Source organism: Rhinichthys klamathensis, unplaced genomic scaffold, assembly GCF_029890125.1.
Source record: "Rhinichthys klamathensis goyatoka isolate OS25496 unplaced genomic scaffold, OSU_Roscu_1.1 h1tg000252l_1, whole genome shotgun sequence".
Lineage (NCBI taxonomy): Eukaryota > Metazoa > Chordata > Actinopteri > Cypriniformes > Leuciscidae > Rhinichthys > Rhinichthys klamathensis.
The window spans coordinates 156,885-177,478 of NW_026606774.1; the positions used below are offsets into that span (position 1 = coordinate 156,885).

At 43.6% G+C, this 20,594-nt stretch overlaps 1 protein-coding gene across 7 annotated transcripts in view; it reads left to right on the top strand.

Annotated features, from left to right (window-relative positions):
- cita (citron rho-interacting serine/threonine kinase a) overlaps positions 1–20,594 on the top strand; it is a 158,830-nt gene that overhangs the window by 32,422 nt on the left and 105,814 nt on the right. For 6 of the 7 annotated variants that reach the window (XM_056266673.1, XM_056266674.1, XM_056266676.1 and 3 more), the window contains exon 10: positions 670–853. In XM_056266673.1, the coding sequence (XP_056122648.1) occupies positions 670–853 (184 nt within the window). Of the gene's footprint in view, positions 1–669; positions 854–969; positions 988–20,594 lie in introns of those variants that run through there. The other variant, XM_056266680.1, reaches the window with a different exon arrangement.

Below are 20,594 nucleotides of genomic sequence, written 5' to 3' on the forward strand. Positions count from 1 at the left end.
TGTGTGTGTGTGATGGGTAGGTTTAGGGGTTGTGCGTGTGTGTGTGTGTGATGGGTAGGTTTAGGGGTTGTGCGCGTGTGTGTGTGTGTGTGTGTGTGTGATGGGTAGGTTTAGGGGTTGTGTGTGTGTGTGTGTGTGTGTGATGGGTAGGTTTAGTGTGTGTGTGTGTGTGTGATGGGTAGGTTTAGTGTGTGTGTGTGTGTGTGTGTGTGTGTTATGGGTAGGTTTAGGGGTTGTGTGTGATGGGTAGGTTTAGTGATCGGGTTTGTGTGTGTGTGATGGGTAGGTTTAGGGTTATTGTGTGTGTGTGATGGGTAGGTTTAGGGTTAGTGTGTGTGTGTGTGTGATGTGTAGGTTTAGGGGTAGGGTTTGTGTAAGGGACAGAATATAGAGTTTGTACAGAATAAAAAAAACATTACGCCTATTAAATGTCCTCACAAGTATAGCAAAACAAATGTGTGTGTGTGTGTGTGTATCTCGCGTCGGGTTTTGGCTGTGACTCACTCTGATTAGCTGAGACTGCTGCAGTGAGAGAGAGAGCGGGCGAGCGAGTTATTGCGCTACAGTCTCATCACTGAGACCCTCTCTCTCTCTCTCTCTCTCTCTCTCTCCTCCAGTCTGTTTTTCTCACCGACCCTCTCACACGTTTTCTCCTCTCGTCTCCTCCAGCGCTCCCTCCGTTTGTTCCATCTCTGCGTTCTGATGATGACACCTCTAATTTCGAGGAGCCGGACCGGCCCGTGGTCCCCGCCGCCTCGGCCCTCGATCGCCCTCGCTCAGGCTTCCACGGACAAGACCTGCCCTTTGTAGGCTGGTGCTTTAGTCGGGCTCTGAGCGCACTGGCCAAGTCTGAGTGAGTACACGCACACACACACACACACACACACATGCTGATTTGACTAGTCTAGTCACAGGTGGTCCATTGGTGCGGAGACGGTCACATCACCACGGCGACTGTCACCAGGCAACATTGTGGCTGAATGCGAGGTATTGCTTCTCTTGCGCGCTCATGTGTCATTAAGATGAATGAGACAGAGTGTGTGTGTGTGTGTGTGAGCGCGCGGATGTTTTTGTAACAGACTCACGGATCTGGGAATATCTCTCGGATGTGTTGCCATGTGCATATGTATAAAGCGGTGGTTCTCGCGCACGCTCATGTGTCTTTAAGATGAATGGGTGTGTGTGTGTGTTTGTGTTTGGATGTTTTTGTAACGGAGACTCACGGATCAGGGAATGTCTCACAGATGTGCATGCAGGGGAACGGGAAACCCTCGTCCGGAGTGTGTGTGTGTGTGATCGTGCAGCACAATGAAATCCCCTTCAGCACGTAAACACTGTAACGTGAGCGGATCTGTGTTTGCCGAGATGTGGGCTGTTGTTTTGGTCTGCGTTCGCATCTTATCCTCTGGCTCGGTGTTTAATGAACGGGTGTATTTCAGCTATGAATCAGAAAAGCATGAGAACTAAACATTTGTTAAATTTTTTTTTTACAATGTTTTCCCCCAAATTTCTCATTACTGAAAAAAAAAACTGAAAATTGAATAATTAAAAAAAAAAAAGTATTTAATTTCTCTCCAATTGTTATTACCATAATGCAAAAAATTATCAATACTGTAATATATATATATATGCATTTTTTTTCTTTTTTCCCCCATATTTTTAATTACAATTTTCAATGTAATTTCCCCCAATGTTTTTTTTTTTTTTTTTTACATCATTTTCCCCCAATTGTCACTACCATAATGAAAAAAGTCTCATTACCGTAAAATTTATAAAAAAAAATAATAATTTAAAATAAATTTTCCCCCTAATTCTCATTATTGTAATGTTTTTATTTATTTATTTTATTTTAGTGAGATTTTCTATTTTTTTTCTTTTTTCTCCCAATTATCATTACCATAATGCGGAAAAAAGTCTTATTACTGTAATATTTATTTCCTTTTTTTATTGTCCCCAAAAACTCTCACTATTGTAATGTTTTTTATTTATTTAAATGGTTTCATTTTAATTTAAATAAAAAATTTCCCATCTCCATTACCATAATGCAAACAAAAAAACTCATTACTGTAATGCCTGTTTTTAATTAGTTGATTTCAATAATACATGCTATACAAAATAACTGTATTGCAGTAATGAGAATTTCTCAAGAGAGCATCTGGATCCATTGCAGTGGGGTGTGTGTGTGTGTGTGTGTGTGTGTGTGTGAGACATCCTGCCCAGTGATTCCCTGCATCTATGAATGCATTCAAGCGTGAGTTTATTGTTATGCGCCGCTCAGTTCCTGTGTGCTGTAAGATCATAATGTGGATCAGCTGAAGGTCTCGGTCGGGAATCTGGTCCCAGATCAGCCGTAAATAACGTGTTTTCATCCAGGAGCTGAAGGGAAAGCACTGCAAAACCAGTAAGGTGAAGCTTTATAACGTTAGTCAGAAAGAAAACGAAGCCAGAACCCAGAATGCATTCTTATGGTAGCCAGGGTGAGTCTCATTCACATTCACACGCATATTCTCTCTCTAATCCTGAAATGCGTATTTGTCCAGCTGTATGTCATGTTGCTGTCGTCTTGATAAAGCGCTTCCAGCATCATGAAATCCGCCGAACGCAACACACACAGCCCCAGCAGAGGAGCGTGGGAATGTTAATGCAGAAGCACAGCTGTTGATTGGTGCAGCGGAGATGTGTTGCGATATGAGGACGCTGGATTCGTCTTGAGGCAAACAAACATCTGTAATAATGAGTGATCCATCTTGGGCGGACCGTAAACTGCGCTTCACTGATGCAGGCTTCTGAAATGCATGCATTGAGACCGCAGTAAGTGTGTTGTTTAGTGGACTTGATGTGATGCGTTTTATAAGCAGTGCGATAGAAAAACATGCGTTTATCGGGCAGTGCGATAGAAAAACATGCGTTTATCGGGCAGTGCGATAGAAAAACATGCGTTTATGAGGCAGTGCGATAGAAAAACATGCGTTTATCGGGCAGTGCGATAGAAAAACATGCGTTTATCGGGCAGTGCGATAGAAAAACATGCGTTTATCGGGCAGTGCGATAGAAAAACATGCGTTTATCGGGCAGTGCGATAGAAAAACATGCGTTCATGAGGCAGTGCGATAGAAAAACATGCGTTTATCGGGCAGTGCGATAGAAAAACATGCGTTTATGAGGCAGTGCGATAGAAAAACATGCGTTTATGAGGCAGTGCGATAGAAAAACATGCGTTCATAAGGCAGTGCGATAGAAAAACATGCGTTTATGAGGCAGTGCGATAGAAAAACATGCGTTTATCGGGCAGTGCGATAGAAAAACATGCGTTTATCGGGCAGTGCGATAGAAAAACATGCGTTTATCGGGCAGTGCGATAGAAAAACATGCGTTTATCGGGCAGTGCGATAGAAAAACATGCGTTTATCGGGCAGTGCGATAGAAAAACATGCGTTTATGAGGCAGTGCGATAGAAAAACATGCGTTTATCGGGCAGTGCGATAGAAAAACATGCGTTTATCGGGCAGTGCGATAGAAAAACATGCGTTTATGAGGCAGTGCGATAGAAAAACATGCGTTTATCGGGCAGTGCGATAGAAAAACATGTGTTTATCGGGCAGTGCGATAGAAAAACATGCGTTTATCGGGCAGTGCGATAGAAAAACATGCGTTCATGAGGCAGTGCGATAGAAAAACATGCGTTTATGAGGCAGTGCGATAGAAAAACATGCGTTTATGAGGCAGTGCGATAGAAAAACATGCGTTTATGAGGCAGTGCGATAGAAAAACATGCGTTTATCGGGCAGTGCGATAGAAAAACATGCGTTTATCGGGCAGTGCGATAGAAAAACATGCGTTCATGAGGCAGTGCGATAGAAAAACATGCGTTTATGAGGCAGTGCGATAGAAAAACATGCGTTTATGAGGCAGTGCGATAGAAAAACATGCGTTTATGAGGCAGTGCGATAGAAAAACATGCGTTTATCGGGCAGTGCGATAGAAAAACATGCGTTTATCGGGCAGTGCGATAGAAAAACATGCGTTTATCGGGCAGTGCGATAGAAAAACATGCGTTTATCGGGCAGTGCGATAGAAAAACATGCGTTTATCGGGCAGTGCGATAGAAAAACATGCGTTTATCGGGCAGTGCGATAGAAAAACATGCGTTTATGAGGCAGTGCGATAGAAAAACATGCGTTTATCGGGCAGTGCGATAGAAAAACATGCGTTTATGAGGCAGTGCGATAGAAAAACATGCGTTTATCGGGCAGTGCGATAGAAAAACATGCGTTTATCGGGCAGTGCGATAGAAAAACATGCGTTTATGAGGCAGTGCGATAGAAAAACATGCGTTTATCGGGCAGTGCGATAGAAAAACATGCGTTTATCGGGCAGTGCGATAGAAAAACATGCGTTTATCGGGCAGTGCGATAGAAAAACATGCGTTCATGAGGCAGTGCGATAGAAAAACATGCGTTTATGAGGCAGTGCGATAGAAAAACATGCGTTTATGAGGCAGTGCGATAGAAAAACATGCGTTTATGAGGCAGTGCGATAGAAAAACATGCGTTTATCGGGCAGTGCGATAGAAAAACATGCGTTTATCGGGCAGTGCGATAGAAAAACATGCGTTTATCGGGCAGTGCGATAGAAAAACATGCGTTTATCGGGCAGTGCGATAGAAAAACATGCGTTCATGAGGCAGTGCGATAGAAAAACATGCGTTTATCGGGCAGTGCGATAGAAAAACATGCGTTTATGAGGCAGTGCGATAGAAAAACATGCGTTTATGAGGCAGTGCGATAGAAAAACATGCGTTCATAAGGCAGTGCGATAGAAAAACATGCGTTTATCGGGCAGTGCGATAGAAAAACATGCGTTTATCGGGCAGTGCGATAGAAAAACATGCGTTTATCGGGCAGTGCGATAGAAAAACATGCGTTTATGAGGCAGTGCGATAGAAAAACATGCGTTCATGAGGCAGTGCGATAGAAAAACATGCGTTTATCGGGCAGTGCGATAGAAAAACATGCGTTTATCGGGCAGTGCGATAGAAAAACATGCGTTTATCGGGCAGTGCGATAGAAAAACATGCGTTCATGAGGCAGTGCGATAGAAAAACATGCGTTTATCGGGCAGTGCGATAGAAAAACATGCGTTTATCAGGCAGTGCGATAGAAAGACATGCGTTTATCGGGCAGTGCGATAGAAAAACATGCGTTTATCGGGCAGTGCGATAGAAAAACATGCGTTTATCGGGCAGTGCGATAGAAAAACATGCGTTTATCGGGCAGTGCGATAGAAAAACATGTGTTTATGAGGCAGTGCGATAGAAAAACATGCGTTTATCGGGCAGTGCGATAGAAAAACATGCGTTTATCGGGCAGTGCGATAGAAAAACATGCGTTTATCGGGCAGTGCGATAGAAAAACATGCGTTTATGAGGCAGTGCGATAGAAAAACATGCGTTTATCGGGCAGTGCGATAGAAAAACATGCGTTTATCGGGCAGTGCGATAGAAAAACATACGTTCATGAGGCAGTGCGATAGAAAAACATGCGTTCATGAGGCAGTGCGATAGAAAAACATGTGTTTATGAGGCAGTGCGATAGAAAAACATGCGTTCATAAGGCAGTGCGATAGAAAAACATGCGTTTATGAGGCAGTGCGATAGAAAAACATGCGTTTATCGGGCAGTGCGATAGAAAAACATGCGTTTATCGGGCAGTGCGATAGAAAAACATGCGTTTATCGGGCAGTGCGATAGAAAAACATGCGTTTATCGGGCAGTGCGATAGAAAAACATGCGTTTATCGGGCAGTGCGATAGAAAAACATGCGTTTATGAGGCAGTGCGATAGAAAAACATGCGTTTATCGGGCAGTGCGATAGAAAAACATGCGTTTATCGGGCAGTGCGATAGAAAAACATGCGTTTATGAGGCAGTGCGATAGAAAAACATGCGTTTATCGGGCAGTGCGATAGAAAAACATGTGTTTATCGGGCAGTGCGATAGAAAAACATGCGTTTATCGGGCAGTGCGATAGAAAAACATGCGTTCATGAGGCAGTGCGATAGAAAAACATGCGTTTATGAGGCAGTGCGATAGAAAAACATGCGTTTATGAGGCAGTGCGATAGAAAAACATGCGTTTATCGGGCAGTGCGATAGAAAAACATGCGTTTATCGGGCAGTGCGATAGAAAAACATGCGTTTATGAGGCAGTGCGATAGAAAAACATGCGTTTATCGGGCAGTGCGATAGAAAAACATGCGTTTATCGGGCAGTGCGATAGAAAAACATGCGTTTATGAGGCAGTGCGATAGAAAAACATGCGTTTATCGGGCAGTGCGATAGAAAAACATGTGTTTATCGGGCAGTGCGATAGAAAAACATGCGTTTATCGGGCAGTGCGATAGAAAAACATGCGTTTATGAGGCAGTGCGATAGAAAAACATGCGTTTATCGGGCAGTGCGATAGAAAAACATGCGTTTATCGGGCAGTGCGATAGAAAAACATGCGTTTATCGGGCAGTGCGATAGAAAAACATGCGTTTATCGGGCAGTGCGATAGAAAAACATGCGTTTATCGGGCAGTGCGATAGAAAAACATGCGTTTATCGGGCAGTGCGATAGAAAAACATGCGTTTATCGGGCAGTGCGATAGAAAAACATGCGTTTATCGGGCAGTGCGATAGAAAAACATGCGTTTATCGGGCAGTGCGATAGAAAAACATGCGTTTATGAGGCAGTGCGATAGAAAAACATGCGTTTATCGGGCAGTGTGATAGAAAAACATGCGTTTATCGGGCAGTGCGATAGAAAAACATGCGTTTATAAGGCAGTGCGATAGAAAAACATGCGTTCATGAGGCAGTGCGATAGAAAAACATGCGTTCATGAGGCAGTGCGATAGAAAAACATGCGTTTATCGGGCAGTGCGATAGAAAAACATGCGTTCATGAGGCAGTGCGATAGAAAAACATGCGTTCATGAGGCAGTGCGATAGAAAAACATGCGTTCATGAGGCAGTGCGATAGAAAAACATGCGTTCATGAGGCAGTGCGATAGAAAAACATGCGTTTATCGGGCAGTGCGATAGAAAAACATGCGTTTATCGGGCAGTGCGATAGAAAAACATGCGTTTATCGGGCAGTGCGATAGAAAAACATGCGTTTATGAGGCAGTGCGATAGAAAAACATGCGTTTATCGGGCAGTGCGATAGAAAAACATGCGTTTATCGGGCAGTGCGATAGAAAAACATGCGTTTATCGGGCAGTGCGATAGAAAAACATGCGTTTATCGGGCAGTGCGATAGAAAAACATGCGTTTATCGGGCAGTGCGATAGAAAAACATGCGTTTATCGGGCAGTGCGATAGAAAAACATGCGTTTATCGGGCAGTGCGATAGAAAAACATGCGTTCATGAGGCAGTGCGATAGAAAAACATGCGTTTATCGGGCAGTGCGATAGAAAAACATGCGTTCATGAGGCAGTGCGATAGAAAAACATGCGTTTATCGGGCAGTGCGATAGAAAAACATGCGTTTATCGGGCAGTGCGATAGGCGATAGAAAAACATGCGTTTATCGGGCAGTGCGATAGAAAAACATGCGTTTATCGGGCAGTGCGATAGAAAAACATGTGTTTATGAGGCAGTGCGATAGAAAAACATGCGTTTATCGGGCAGTGCGATAGAAAAACATGCGTTTATCGGGCAGTGCGATAGAAAAACATGCGTTTATCGGGCAGTGCGATAGAAAAACATGCGTTTATCGGGCAGTGCGATAGAAAAACATGCGTTTATCGGGCAGTGCGATAGAAAAACATGTGTTTATGAGGCAGTGCGATAGAAAAACATGCGTTTATCGGGCAGTGCGATAGAAAAACATGCGTTTATGAGGCAGTGCGATAGAAAAACATGCGTTTATCGGGCAGTGCGATAGAAAAACATGCGTTTATGAGGCAGTGCGATAGAAAAACATGCGTTTATCGGGCAGTGCGATAGAAAAACATGCGTTTATCGGGCAGTGCGATAGAAAAACATGCGTTTATCGGGCAGTGCGATAGAAAAACATGTGTTTATGAGGCAGTGCGATAGAAAAACATGCGTTTATCGGGCAGTGCGATAGAAAAACATGCGTTTATGAGGCAGTGCGATAGAAAAACATGCGTTTATCGGGCAGTGCGATAGAAAAACATGCGTTTATCGGGCAGTGCGATAGAAAAACATGCGTTTATCGGGCAGTGCGATAGAAAAACATGTGTTTATGAGGCAGTGCGATAGAAAAACATGCGTTTATCGGGCAGTGCGATAGAAAAACATGCGTTTATCGGGCAGTGCGATAGAAAAACATGCGTTTATCGGGCAGTGCGATAGAAAAACATGCGTTTATCGGGCAGTGCGATAGAAAAACATGCGTTTATCGGGCAGTGCGATAGAAAAACATGCGTTTATCGGGCAGTGCGATAGAAAAACATGCGTTTATCGGGCAGTGCGATAGAAAAACATGCGTTTATGAGGCAGTGCGATAGAAAAACATGCGTTCATGAGGCAGTGCGATAGAAAAACATGCGTTTATCGGGCAGTGCGATAGAAAAACATGCGTTTATCGGGCAGTGCGATAGAAAAACATGCGTTTATCGGGCAGTGCGATAGAAAAACATGCGTTTATCGGGCAGTGCGATAGAAAAACATGCGTTTATCGGGCAGTGCGATAGAAAAACATGCGTTTATGAGGCAGTGCGATAGAAAAACATGCGTTCATGAGGCAGTGCGATAGAAAAACATGCGTTTATCGGGCAGTGCGATAGAAAAACATGCGTTCATGAGGCAGTGCGATAGAAAAACATGCGTTTATCGGGCAGTGCGATAGAAAAACATGCGTTTATCGGGCAGTGCGATAGAAAAACATGCGTTTATCGGGCAGTGCGATAGAAAAACATGCGTTTATCGGGCAGTGCGATAGAAAAACATGCGTTTATCGGAAAAACATGCGTTTATCGGGCAGTGCGATAGAAAAACATGCGTTTATCGGGCAGTGCGATAGAAAAACATGCGTTTATCGGGCAGTGCGATAGAAAAACATGCGTTTATCGGGCAGTGCGATAGAAAAACATGCGTTTATCGGGCAGTGCGATAGAAAAACATGCGTTTATCGGGCAGTGCGATAGAAAAACATGCGTTTATCGGAAAAACATGCGTTTATCGGGCAGTGCGATAGAAAAACATGCGTTTATCGGGCAGTGCGATAGAAAAACATGCGTTTATCGGGCAGTGCGATAGAAAAACATGCGTTTATCGGGCAGTGCGATAGAAAAACATGCGTTTATCGGGCAGTGCGATAGAAAAACATGCGTTTATCGGGCAGTGCGATAGAAAAACATGCGTTCATGAGGCAGTGCGATAGAAAAACATGGGTTTATCGGGCAGTGCGATAGAAAAACATGCGTTTATCGGGCAGTGCGATAGAAAAACATGCGTTTATCGGGCAGTGCGATAGAAAAACATGCGTTTATCGGGCAGTGCGATAGAAAAACATGTGTTTATGAGGCAGTGCGATAGAAAAACATGCGTTTATCGGGCAGTGCGATAGAAAAACATGCGTTTATCAGGCAGTGCGATAGAAAAACATGCGTTTATCGGGCAGTGCGATAGAAAAACATGCGTTTATCGGGCAGTGCGATAGAAAAACATGCGTTCATGAGGCAGTGCGATAGAAAAACATGCGTTTATGAGGCAGTGCGATAGAAAAACATGCGTTTATGAGGCAGTGCGATAGAAAAACATGTGTTTATGAGGCAGTGCGATAGAAAAACATGCGTTTATGAGGCAGTGCGATAGAAAAACATGCGTTTATCGGGCAGTGCGATAGAAAAACATGCGTTTATGAGGCAGTGCGATAGAAAAACATGTGTTTATGAGGCAGTGCGATAGAAAAACATGCGTTTATGAGGCAGTGCGATAGAAAAACATGCGTTTATCGGGCAGTGCGATAGAAAAACATGCGTTTATCGGGCAGTGCGATAGAAAAACATGCGTTTATCGGGCAGTGCGATAGAAAAACATGCGTTTATCGGGCAGTGCGATAGAAAAACATGCGTTCATGAGGCAGTGCGATAGAAAAACATGCGTTTATCGGGCAGTGCGATAGAAAAACATGCGTTTATCGGGCAGTGCGATAGAAAAACATGCGTTTATCGGGCAGTGCGATAGAAAAACATGCGTTTATCGGGCAGTGCGATAGAAAAACATGCGTTTATGAGGCAGTGCGATAGAAAAACATGCGTTTATCGGGCAGTGCGATAGAAAAACATGCGTTTATCGGGCAGTGCGATAGAAAAACATGCGTTTATCGGGCAGTGCGATAGAAAAACATGCGTTTATCGGGCAGTGCGATAGAAAGACATGCGTTTATCGGGCAGTGCGATAGAAAAACATGCGTTTATCGGGCAGTGCGATAGAAAAACATGCGTTTATGAGGCAGTGCGATAGAAAAACATGCGTTTATGAGGCAGTGCGATAGAAAAACATGCGTTTATCGGGCAGTGCGATAGAAAAACATGCGTTTATGAGGCAGTGCGATAGAAAAACATGCGTTTATCAGGCAGTGCGATAGAAAAACATGTGTTTATGAGGCAGTGCGATAGAAAAACATGCGTTTATCGGGCAGTGCGATAGAAAAACATGCGTTTATCGGGCAGTGCGATAGAAAAACATGCGTTTATCGGGCAGTGCGATAGAAAAACATGCGTTTATCGGGCAGTGCGATAGAAAAACATGCGTTTATCGGGCAGTGCGATAGAAAAACATGCGTTTATCGGGCAGTGCGATAGAAAAACATGCGTTTATCGGGCAGTGCGATAGAAAAACATGCGTTTATCGGGCAGTGCGATAGAAAAACATGCGTTTATCGGGCAGTGCGATAGAAAAACATGCGTTTATCGGGCAGTGCGATAGAAAAACATGCGTTCATGAGGCAGTGCGATAGAAAAACATGCGTTCATAAGGCAGTGCGATAGAAAAACATGCGTTTATCGGGCAGTGCGATAGAAAAACATGCGTTTATCGGGCAGTGCGATAGAAAGACATGCGTTTATCGGGCAGTGCGATAGAAAAACATGCGTTTATCGGGCAGTGCGATAGAAAAACATGTGTTTATGAGGCAGTGCGATAGAAAAACATGCGTTTATGAGGCAGTGCGATAGAAAAACATGCGTTTATCGGGCAGTGCGATAGAAAAACATGCGTTTATCGGGCAGTGCGATAGAAAAACATGCGTTTATCGGGCAGTGCGATAGAAAAACATGCGTTTATCGGGCAGTGCGATAGAAAAACATGCGTTTATCGGGCAGTGCGATAGAAAAACATGCGTTTATGAGGCAGTGCGATAGAAAGACATGCGTTTATGAGGCAGTGCGATAGAAAAACATGCGTTTATCGGGCAGTGCGATAGAAAAACATGCGTTTATCGGGCAGTGCGATAGAAAAACATGCGTTTATCGGGCAGTGCGATAGAAAAACATGCGTTTATGAGGCAGTGCGATAGAAAGACATGCGTTTATGAGGCAGTGCGATAGAAAAACATGCGTTTATCGGGCAGTGCGATAGAAAAACATGCGTTTATCGGGCAGTGCGATAGAAAAACATGCGTTTATCGGGCAGTGCGATAGAAAAACATGCGTTTATCGGGCAGTGCGATAGAAAAACATGCGTTTATCGGGCAGTGCGATAGAAAAACATGCGTTTATCGGGCAGTGCGATAGAAAAACATGCGTTCATGAGTAGGGTTGGGTACCGAAACTCGGTGCCAATAGGGAACCGGTTCCGACGTAAACGGTAGTAACCAGACCGAATAAGAAAGAAAATTTCGGTGCCTGATTTCGGTGCCTAACTTCATTAGGCACACACGCGCACACACACACACACACACACACAAGGTCTCTCGCTCTCTCTCTCTCCGCCGTGCGTGTGCTACACAGTTTGGAGCACAGTTTCTTCTGTCTCGCATGCGCGCTCTTTCTCGCAAGGTTTGGCTCCATTTCACGTGTAAAATTACGCGTCAGAACGCCCTCTGGGTGTGCCGATAGTCTGAATCCCATATAGAATCAAGCCAATTCATTGGCTGATGGCGCCGCATCGACGCACTTACGTCGTCATACTATGCTGTCGCGCGCGCGCCATCTGATCCTCAGATTTCTCTGCCGAAAAAGGAAGCTGGTCGGCAGCGCGAGGAGCTTGGCTGCGTCCCGTTCCCTATTGAGAGATATGTTACACCAACCAGAGATGTTCTCTTTCATAGGTTCTCTCAACGCTGCGTAGCTAAGAAGCAGTGGATTTGTAGGCTGCTGTATCACGTGCCGTTTGAACTGACGCGCTACAGCGATCTGTCACATTTCAAAGAGCCAAAACGTTATTTATTGTGTGAATCTCGTAAAAATATTGACAGAATCTGACAGCTGTGGATTTGTTCCATATCAAAAGTAACCTTCTCTGTCTTGTCTGTCAGTGTCCTCTTTGTCCGCGATTTTTCTGTGTGAAAAGGGTCATTTGCGTGAGTCTCACGGTCAATGCGTGAGAGTTGGCAGCTCTGCCTGCTAGTAATCTCTATTAATCTCCAGTATTATTACATTGTTTGATACAATATTGTTTCATTTGATATTATGTAAATATGAATTTTTATTTTATATTGGTTTTATTATTACCATATGTTACTTGTATTTATATTGTTTAAAGATTTAAGTTAATATTGTGTCCAGTTTGGCCCTGTAAATTAAAGGGTATTATTTTTTGATAAAGTGTGTGCGGTTTCATTTTCTTAAGTACCGATTTAAGAACCGTTTAAGCACCGGAACCGTTTAAAAAATACCGAGTAGGTACTGGAATCGGATAAAACCCAAACGATACCCAACCCTATTCATGAGGCAGTGCAATAGAAAAACATGCGTTTATCGGGCAGTGCGATAGAAAAACATGCGTTTATCGGGCAGTGCGATAGAAAAACATGCGTTTATTGGGCAGTGCGATAGAAAAACATGCGTTTATCGGGCAGTGCGATAGAAAAACATGCGTTTATCGGGCAGTGCGATAGAAAAACATGCGTTTATCGGGCAGTGCGATAGAAAAACATGCGTTCATAAGGCAGTGCGATAGAAAAACATGCGTTTATCGGGCAGTGCGATAGAAAAACATGCGTTCATGAGGCAGTGCGATAGAAAAACATGCGTTTATCGGGCAGTGCGATAGAAAAACATGCGTTTATCGGGCAGTGCGATAGAAAAACATGCGTTTATCGGGCAGTGCGATAGAAAAACATGCGTTTATCGGGCAGTGCGATAGAAAAACATGCATTCATGAGGCAGTGCGATAGAAAAACATGCGTTTATCGGGCAGTGCGATAGAAAAACATGCGTTTATCGGGCAGTGCGATAGAAAAACATGCGTTTATCGGGCAGTGCGATAGAAAAACATGCATTCATGAGGCAGTGCGATAGAAAAACATGTGTTTATGAGGCAGTGCGATAGAAAAACATGCGTTCATGAGGCAGTGCGATAGAAAAACATGCGTTTATCGGGCAGTGCGATAGAAAAACATGCGTTTATCGGGCAGTGCGATAGAAAAACATGCGTTTATCGGGCAGTGCGATAGAAAAACATGCGTTTATCGGGCAGTGCGATAGAAAAACATGCATTCATGAGGCAGTGCGATAGAAAAACATGCGTTTATCGGGCAGTGCGATAGAAAAACATGCGTTTATCGGGCAGTGCGATAGAAAAACATGCGTTTATCGGGCAGTGCGATAGAAAAACATGCATTCATGAGGCAGTGCGATAGAAAAACATGCATTCATGAGGCAGTGCGATAGAAAAACATGCGTTTATCGGGCAGTGCGATAGAAAAACATGCGTTTATCGGGCAGTGCGATAGAAAAACATGCGTTTATCGGGCAGTGCGATAGAAAAACATGCATTCATGAGGCAGTGCGATAGAAAAACATGCGTTCATGAGGCAGTGCGATAGAAAAACATGCGTTTATCGGGCAGTGCGATAGAAAAACATGCGTTTATCGGGCAGTGCGATAGAAAAACATGCATTCATGAGGCAGTGCGATAGAAAAACATGCGTTTATCGGGCAGTGCGATAGAAAAACATGCGTTTATCGGGCAGTGCGATAGAAAAACATGCGTTTATCGGGCAGTGCGATAGAAAAACATGCATTCATGAGGCAGTGCGATAGAAAAACATGCGTTTATCGGGCAGTGCGATAGAAAAACATGTGTTTATGAGGCAGTGCGATAGAAAAACATGCGTTTATCGGGCAGTGCGATAGAAAAACATGCGTTTATCGGGCAGTGCGATAGAAAAACATGCGTTTATCGGGCAGTGCGATAGAAAAACATGCGTTTATCGGGCAGTGCGATAGAAAAACATGCGTTTATCGGGCAGTGCGATAGAAAAACATGCGTTTATCGGGCAGTGCGATAGAAAAACATGCGTTTATCGGGCAGTGCGATAGAAAAACATGCGTTTATAAGGCAGTGCGATAGAAAAACATGCGTTTATCGGGCAGTGCGATAGAAAAACATGCGTTTATCGGGCAGTGCGATAGAAAAACATGCGTTCATGAGGCAGTGCGATAGAAAAACATGCGTTTATCGGGCAGTGCGATAGAAAATCATGCGTTTATCGGGCAGTGCGATAGAAAAACATGCGTTTATCGGGCAGTGCGATAGAAAAACATGCGTTTATCGGGCAGTGCGATAGAAAAACATGCGTTTATCGGGCAGTGCGATAGAAAAACATGCGTTTATAAGGCAGTGCGATAGAAAAACATGCGTTTATCGGGCAGTGCGATAGAAAAACATGCGTTTATCGGGCAGTGCGATAGAAAAACATGCGTTTATCGGGCAGTGCGATAGAAAAACATGCGTTTATCGGGCAGTGCGATAGAAAAACATGCGTTTATCGGGCAGTGCGATAGAAAAACATGCGTTTATCGGGCAGTGCGATAGAAAAACATGCGTTTATGAGGCAGTGCGATAGAAAAACATGCGTTCATGAGGCAGTGCGATAGAAAAACATGCGTTCATGAGGCAGTGCGATAGAAAAACATGCGTTTATCGGGCAGTGCGATAGAAAAACATGCGTTTATCGGGCAGTGCGATAGAAAAACATGCGTTTATCGGGCAGTGCGATAGAAAAACATGCGTTTATCGGGCAGTGCGATAGAAAAACATGCGTTTATCGGGCAGTGCGATAGAAAAACATGCGTTTATGAGGCAGTGCGATAGAAAAACATGCGTTCATGAGGCAGTGCAATAGAAAAACATGCGTTTATCGGGCAGTGCGATAGAAAAACATGCGTTTATCGGGCAGTGCGATAGAAAAACATGCGTTTATCGGGCAGTGCGATAGAAAAACATGCGTTTATCGGGCAGTGCGATAGAAAAACATGCGTTTATCGGGCAGTGCGATAGAAAAACATGCGTTTATCGGGCAGTGCGATAGAAAAACATGCGTTCATAAGGCAGTGCGATAGAAAAACATGCGTTTATCGGGCAGTGCGATAGAAAAACATGCGTTCATGAGGCAGTGCGATAGAAAAACATGCGTTTATCGGGCAGTGCGATAGAAAAACATGCGTTTATCGGGCAGTGCGATAGAAAAACATGCGTTTATCGGGCAGTGCGATAGAAAAACATGCATTCATGAGGCAGTGCGATAGAAAAACATGCGTTTATCGGGCAGTGCGATAGAAAAACATGCGTTTATCGGGCAGTGCGATAGAAAAACATGCGTTTATCGGGCAGTGCGATAGAAAAACATGCATTCATGAGGCAGTGCGATAGAAAAACATGCGTTTATCGGGCAGTGCGATAGAAAAACATGTGTTTATGAGGCAGTGCGATAGAAAAACATGCGTTTATCGGGCAGTGCGATAGAAAAACATGCGTTTATCGGGCAGTGCGATAGAAAAACATGCGTTTATCGGGCAGTGCGATAGAAAAACATGCGTTTATCGGGCAGTGCGATAGAAAAACATGCGTTTATCGGGCAGTGCGATAGAAAAACATGCGTTTATCGGGCAGTGCGATAGAAAAACATGCGTTTATCGGGCAGTGCGATAGAAAAACATGCGTTTATAAGGCAGTGCGATAGAAAAACATGCGTTTATCGGGCAGTGCGATAGAAAAACATGCGTTTATCGGGCAGTGCGATAGAAAAACATGCGTTTATCGGGCAGTGCGATAGAAAAACATGCGTTTATCGGGCAGTGCGATAGAAAAACATGCGTTTATCGGGCAGTGCGATAGAAAAACATGCGTTTATCGGGCAGTGCGATAGAAAAACATGCGTTTATCGGGCAGTGCGATAGAAAAACATGCGTTTATCGGGCAGTGCGATAGAAAAACATGCGTTTATGAGGCAGTGCGATAGAAAAACATGCGTTTATGAGGCAGTGCGATAGAAAAACATGCGTTTATCGCGTTTATCGGGCAGTGCGATAGAAAAACATGCGTTTATCGGGCAGTGCGATAGAAAAACATGCGTTTATCGGGCAGTGCGATAGAAAAACATGCGTTTATCGGGCAGTGCGATAGAAAAACATGCGTTTATCGGGCAGTGCGATAGAAAAACATGCGTTTATGAGGCAGTGCGATAGAAAAACATGCGTTTATGAGGCAGTGCGATAGAAAAACATGCGTTTATCGGGCAGTGCGATAGAAAAACATGTGTTTATGAGGCAGTGCGATAGAAAAACATGCGTTTATCGGGCAGTGCGATAGAAAAACATGCGTTTATGAGGCAGTGCGATAGAAAAACATGCGTTTATCGGGCAGTGCGATAGAAAAACATGCGTTTATGAGGCAGTGCGATAGAAAAACATGCGTTTATGAGGCAGTGCGATAGAAAAACATGCGTTTATCGGGCAGTGCGATAGAAAAACATGCGTTTATAAGGCAGTGCGATAGAAAAACATGCGTTTATCGGGCAGTGCGATAGAAAAACATGTGTTTATGAGGCAGTGCGATAGAAAAACATGCGTTTATGAGGCAGTGCGATAGAAAAACATGCGTTTATCGGGCAGTGCGATAGAAAAACATGCGTTCATGAGGCAGTGCGATAGAAAAACATGCGTTTATGAGGCAGTGCGATAGAAAAACATGCGTTTATCGGGCAGTGCGATAGAAAAACATGCGTTTATAAGGCAGTGCGATAGAAAAACATGCGTTTATCGGGCAGTGCGATAGAAAAACATGTGTTTATGAGGCAGTGCGATAGAAAAACATGCGTTTATGAGGCAGTGCGATAGAAAAACATGCGTTTATCGGGCAGTGCGATAGAAAAACATGCGTTCATGAGGCAGTGCATGTGGACACCCGTACAGGATTCTAGATTTACAGTCCAGTCGTGTCTGATCGGATCGGAGTGGCGCTTCAGATCTCGCTGCCGTTGGTCGTGATGTGTGTGTGTGTAGTCTTTGTGTGTTTGCACACTGTCATTTGTGTGTTTGTCCATCATGCCAAAGATGTCGTATTTCTCTTTCCTTATTAACAGATTCAGTTGGACAATATCTGTCACAGTAATTGGGTGAGCCTGTCAGGTGAAATGTGCACCGGCGGCGTCATGGGAACTCTGAAAAATATCAGGCATTTTTAAAGGTGTCATTTCTGTGTCACTTATATGACCTAACTGTTGTGGACAAACAATGATTGTGTTCAAACCGGTTTCCTGAATCAGGGTGGCCGCGGGTCCTTAAGTCTTAAAATGTCTTAAATAAAGTTTTCCTAATAAAAGGCCTTAAAAAGTATTAAAATGTCTTAAATTCAGATTAAATGAGTCTTAAAATTTTCAGCAGTAAACCAGAAAGGTAATACGGTGTGAAGAGTTTCGAGAAATCTTGTTAACAGCTGTGTGTGTGCCCTCATGTAAATCAACGTCTGTCCCCGGTAAGTCTGGGACGGTGATTAATGCAATTCCCACTGTGGACTCATGGTTACATTTGAAAAGTGGTTTCTGCCTTGGTCTGAGTATTTAGGGAGATGCTGAAGAGGCTCGTGGCGATTTGTAACTCAAATTAGCCGGCGATGAGTGTGTGTAAAACACTTCGCATCATGTATTTTATAATGTCAGGTTCGCATCTTCTCTCTTTATTCCAGAGCATTTGGAATATTTGAATGTGACCGATCTCAGGTATTCAACAATAACCTCTGTTTGGTGACCGAAGCTGGCGAGCTTGTGTACGTGAGACCCGCGTTTAAACGTTATGATGTTTGTCAATTTAAAAGATACATTTTAAAGTCAAGAAAGTCGCAGTTGAAAGTGTAATTACATATTTTCACAGTCTTATACCTCAACCGTTTCAAAGACTACAAACCCTAAAGGCGCACATTTTCTCTCAATGAATGAAGCTAACTTTACTGAAGCTAACGTCTGTCGTTGTTTCTATAGTCTTGCGTTATAATCGTAACGTTACACCGTCATGCCGGAGTGTTTTGTGCCAGACTGCACACACACGAGCAGCGGATCTCGCTCGTTGTTTCGCTTCCCGGGAGATGTAGTTCATTGAGCAATTTTCACATAAAACTAAATGTTACTCTTCTGTTTCATGACAAACTGCGACTTTCTTGACTTTCAGAATTATCTTTTAAATTGACAAACATCATATGTGTAATTCAGGGCACAGTTCAGACGGAATAAAAAGATAAGTTGTCTCTCGCCATTGACTACCATACATATTTTTTCCGAAATAAGGTCCGGAAGCGGAGGGGAGGGGCTTAGGCTCTCTATGGCAGAGACCTTCACCCGTTCTATCGGATGCCTCCATTGGGCCGATCTAAACGGGCTTACACTGCTATACAATAAAGTCAAAACACAGCTAGAAGAAACAACACAAGATACACACCGCCACCTAATGACGACACTAGGGCTGAAACGATTCATCGAGTTACTCGACTAACTCGATTACAAAAATTCCTCGAGGCAAAAACTCTGCCTCGAAGCCTCGTTAAATTCCAATGACGCGCAGGGATCTATATACCATAGCGCGTGATACATTTTGAATTTAGTTGGCGCGATGGCGGAGAGTAAACATGTCCATAAACAGCAGAGAATGTCTAAAGTTTGGGATCATTACATACTTAAAAAGGAAGAGAACAATGTGTCTACTGCAAAGTATACCTGGCATACCACAACAGGACGACTTCAATGATTCAGCATCTGAACCGAAAACATCCACTCCGTGCTGTCTCACCAAGCTTCGCTGAAACAAGGTAAACTAATGGTGTTCACACCGAACGCGGATAGAGCGTCAAATACGCGTTTATCCCGTCTAGTTAGACGCTTGAACATTCGCTCGAGTTCACATTTTTCAACTTGCGCGGAAGACGTTCGCGGCAAACGCATCGCCCAATTCGCGTCAGTCGCGACGCCCGGCGCCAATGATGCGTCTATTCGCGTCTTTGCATCGACTTTGTATGTAATCTACTCGCGCAAATAATTAAATGTGCGTTCGGTGTGAACACACCATAAGCCTATGATACATTGATGTTCGCTGATTCTAATCCCATACTGTATTTTGTAGCGATGTCGTGATGCGGTTTGACTAGATATGATGTTTAGCTTTGATGTTTTTAAGTAGTAAACGTATTCGCATTTAATTGCAAGAGAGTATAGCCTAGAAAAAGAACCCCTTCACACACACGCATGCACCCTCGTCTCTCTCACGCGCCAGTCAGATCACTTGCGGCAATGCATCAAATATGCTTAAACTTTGATGTAGCCACGCAACAATAATTTCAGCATGCATTCACTGTATACACCGTGACGTGACGGAGGAACAAATATTGTATTGCAGTCTTTCCGAGACCTTGTTTGTATGTCACGTCTTCCAAATAGTTACAGACAAAAACAAAAAATGAAATTCCCCAGCCTGTTTTGGATCCAAATGTTGGAGTTGGAATAAATACCAGTTTTTTTTTGTTTTGTTTTTGATAAATAAAAGCCAAATGCTTGATCATTTTACAGCCACATCATTTTCGTTATGCATTATTTGTTTTGGTTGTTTAAAAACACAAAAAATGTTTTATCCGATTACTCGATTAATCGATGGATCAAGTGCTGGATTAATCGATTACAAAAAGAATCGATAGCTGCAGCCCTAGACGACACATGCATGACAGCTGGCGTAAAATAAAGGATAGCCGATCCCGCTCTTCGACACATTCCTAGCCGACAGTAAATCAGCCACCATTCGTCATTGTAAGAACTAATTGACTCCCAAAACAAAGCGACACGCTCTGCTGTAATCGTAATGATTTCGACGGCAGCAATCGCTGCACGCTCTTTAGTGGCGTTTGACATTCACCTTATTCTGGAGTAAAAGCGCATTAACGATATGAGATGTCATGCTGAAGCATCTCTGGAGAGATGGTGTGTTTTCAGTTGAGTCAGTGCTCTAATTGGAGTGTGTCCTGTAGGTTCACACTGTAATGACCGACGGTGTGTAGGTGGTTTCCTCTTCTCTTTGTGACTCATGGTTATTCGAGGTGCGGCGTCTGGTTAGATAATTCAAAGGAAATCTAGTTTGTCAGTATAAGAATAGTTTGTGC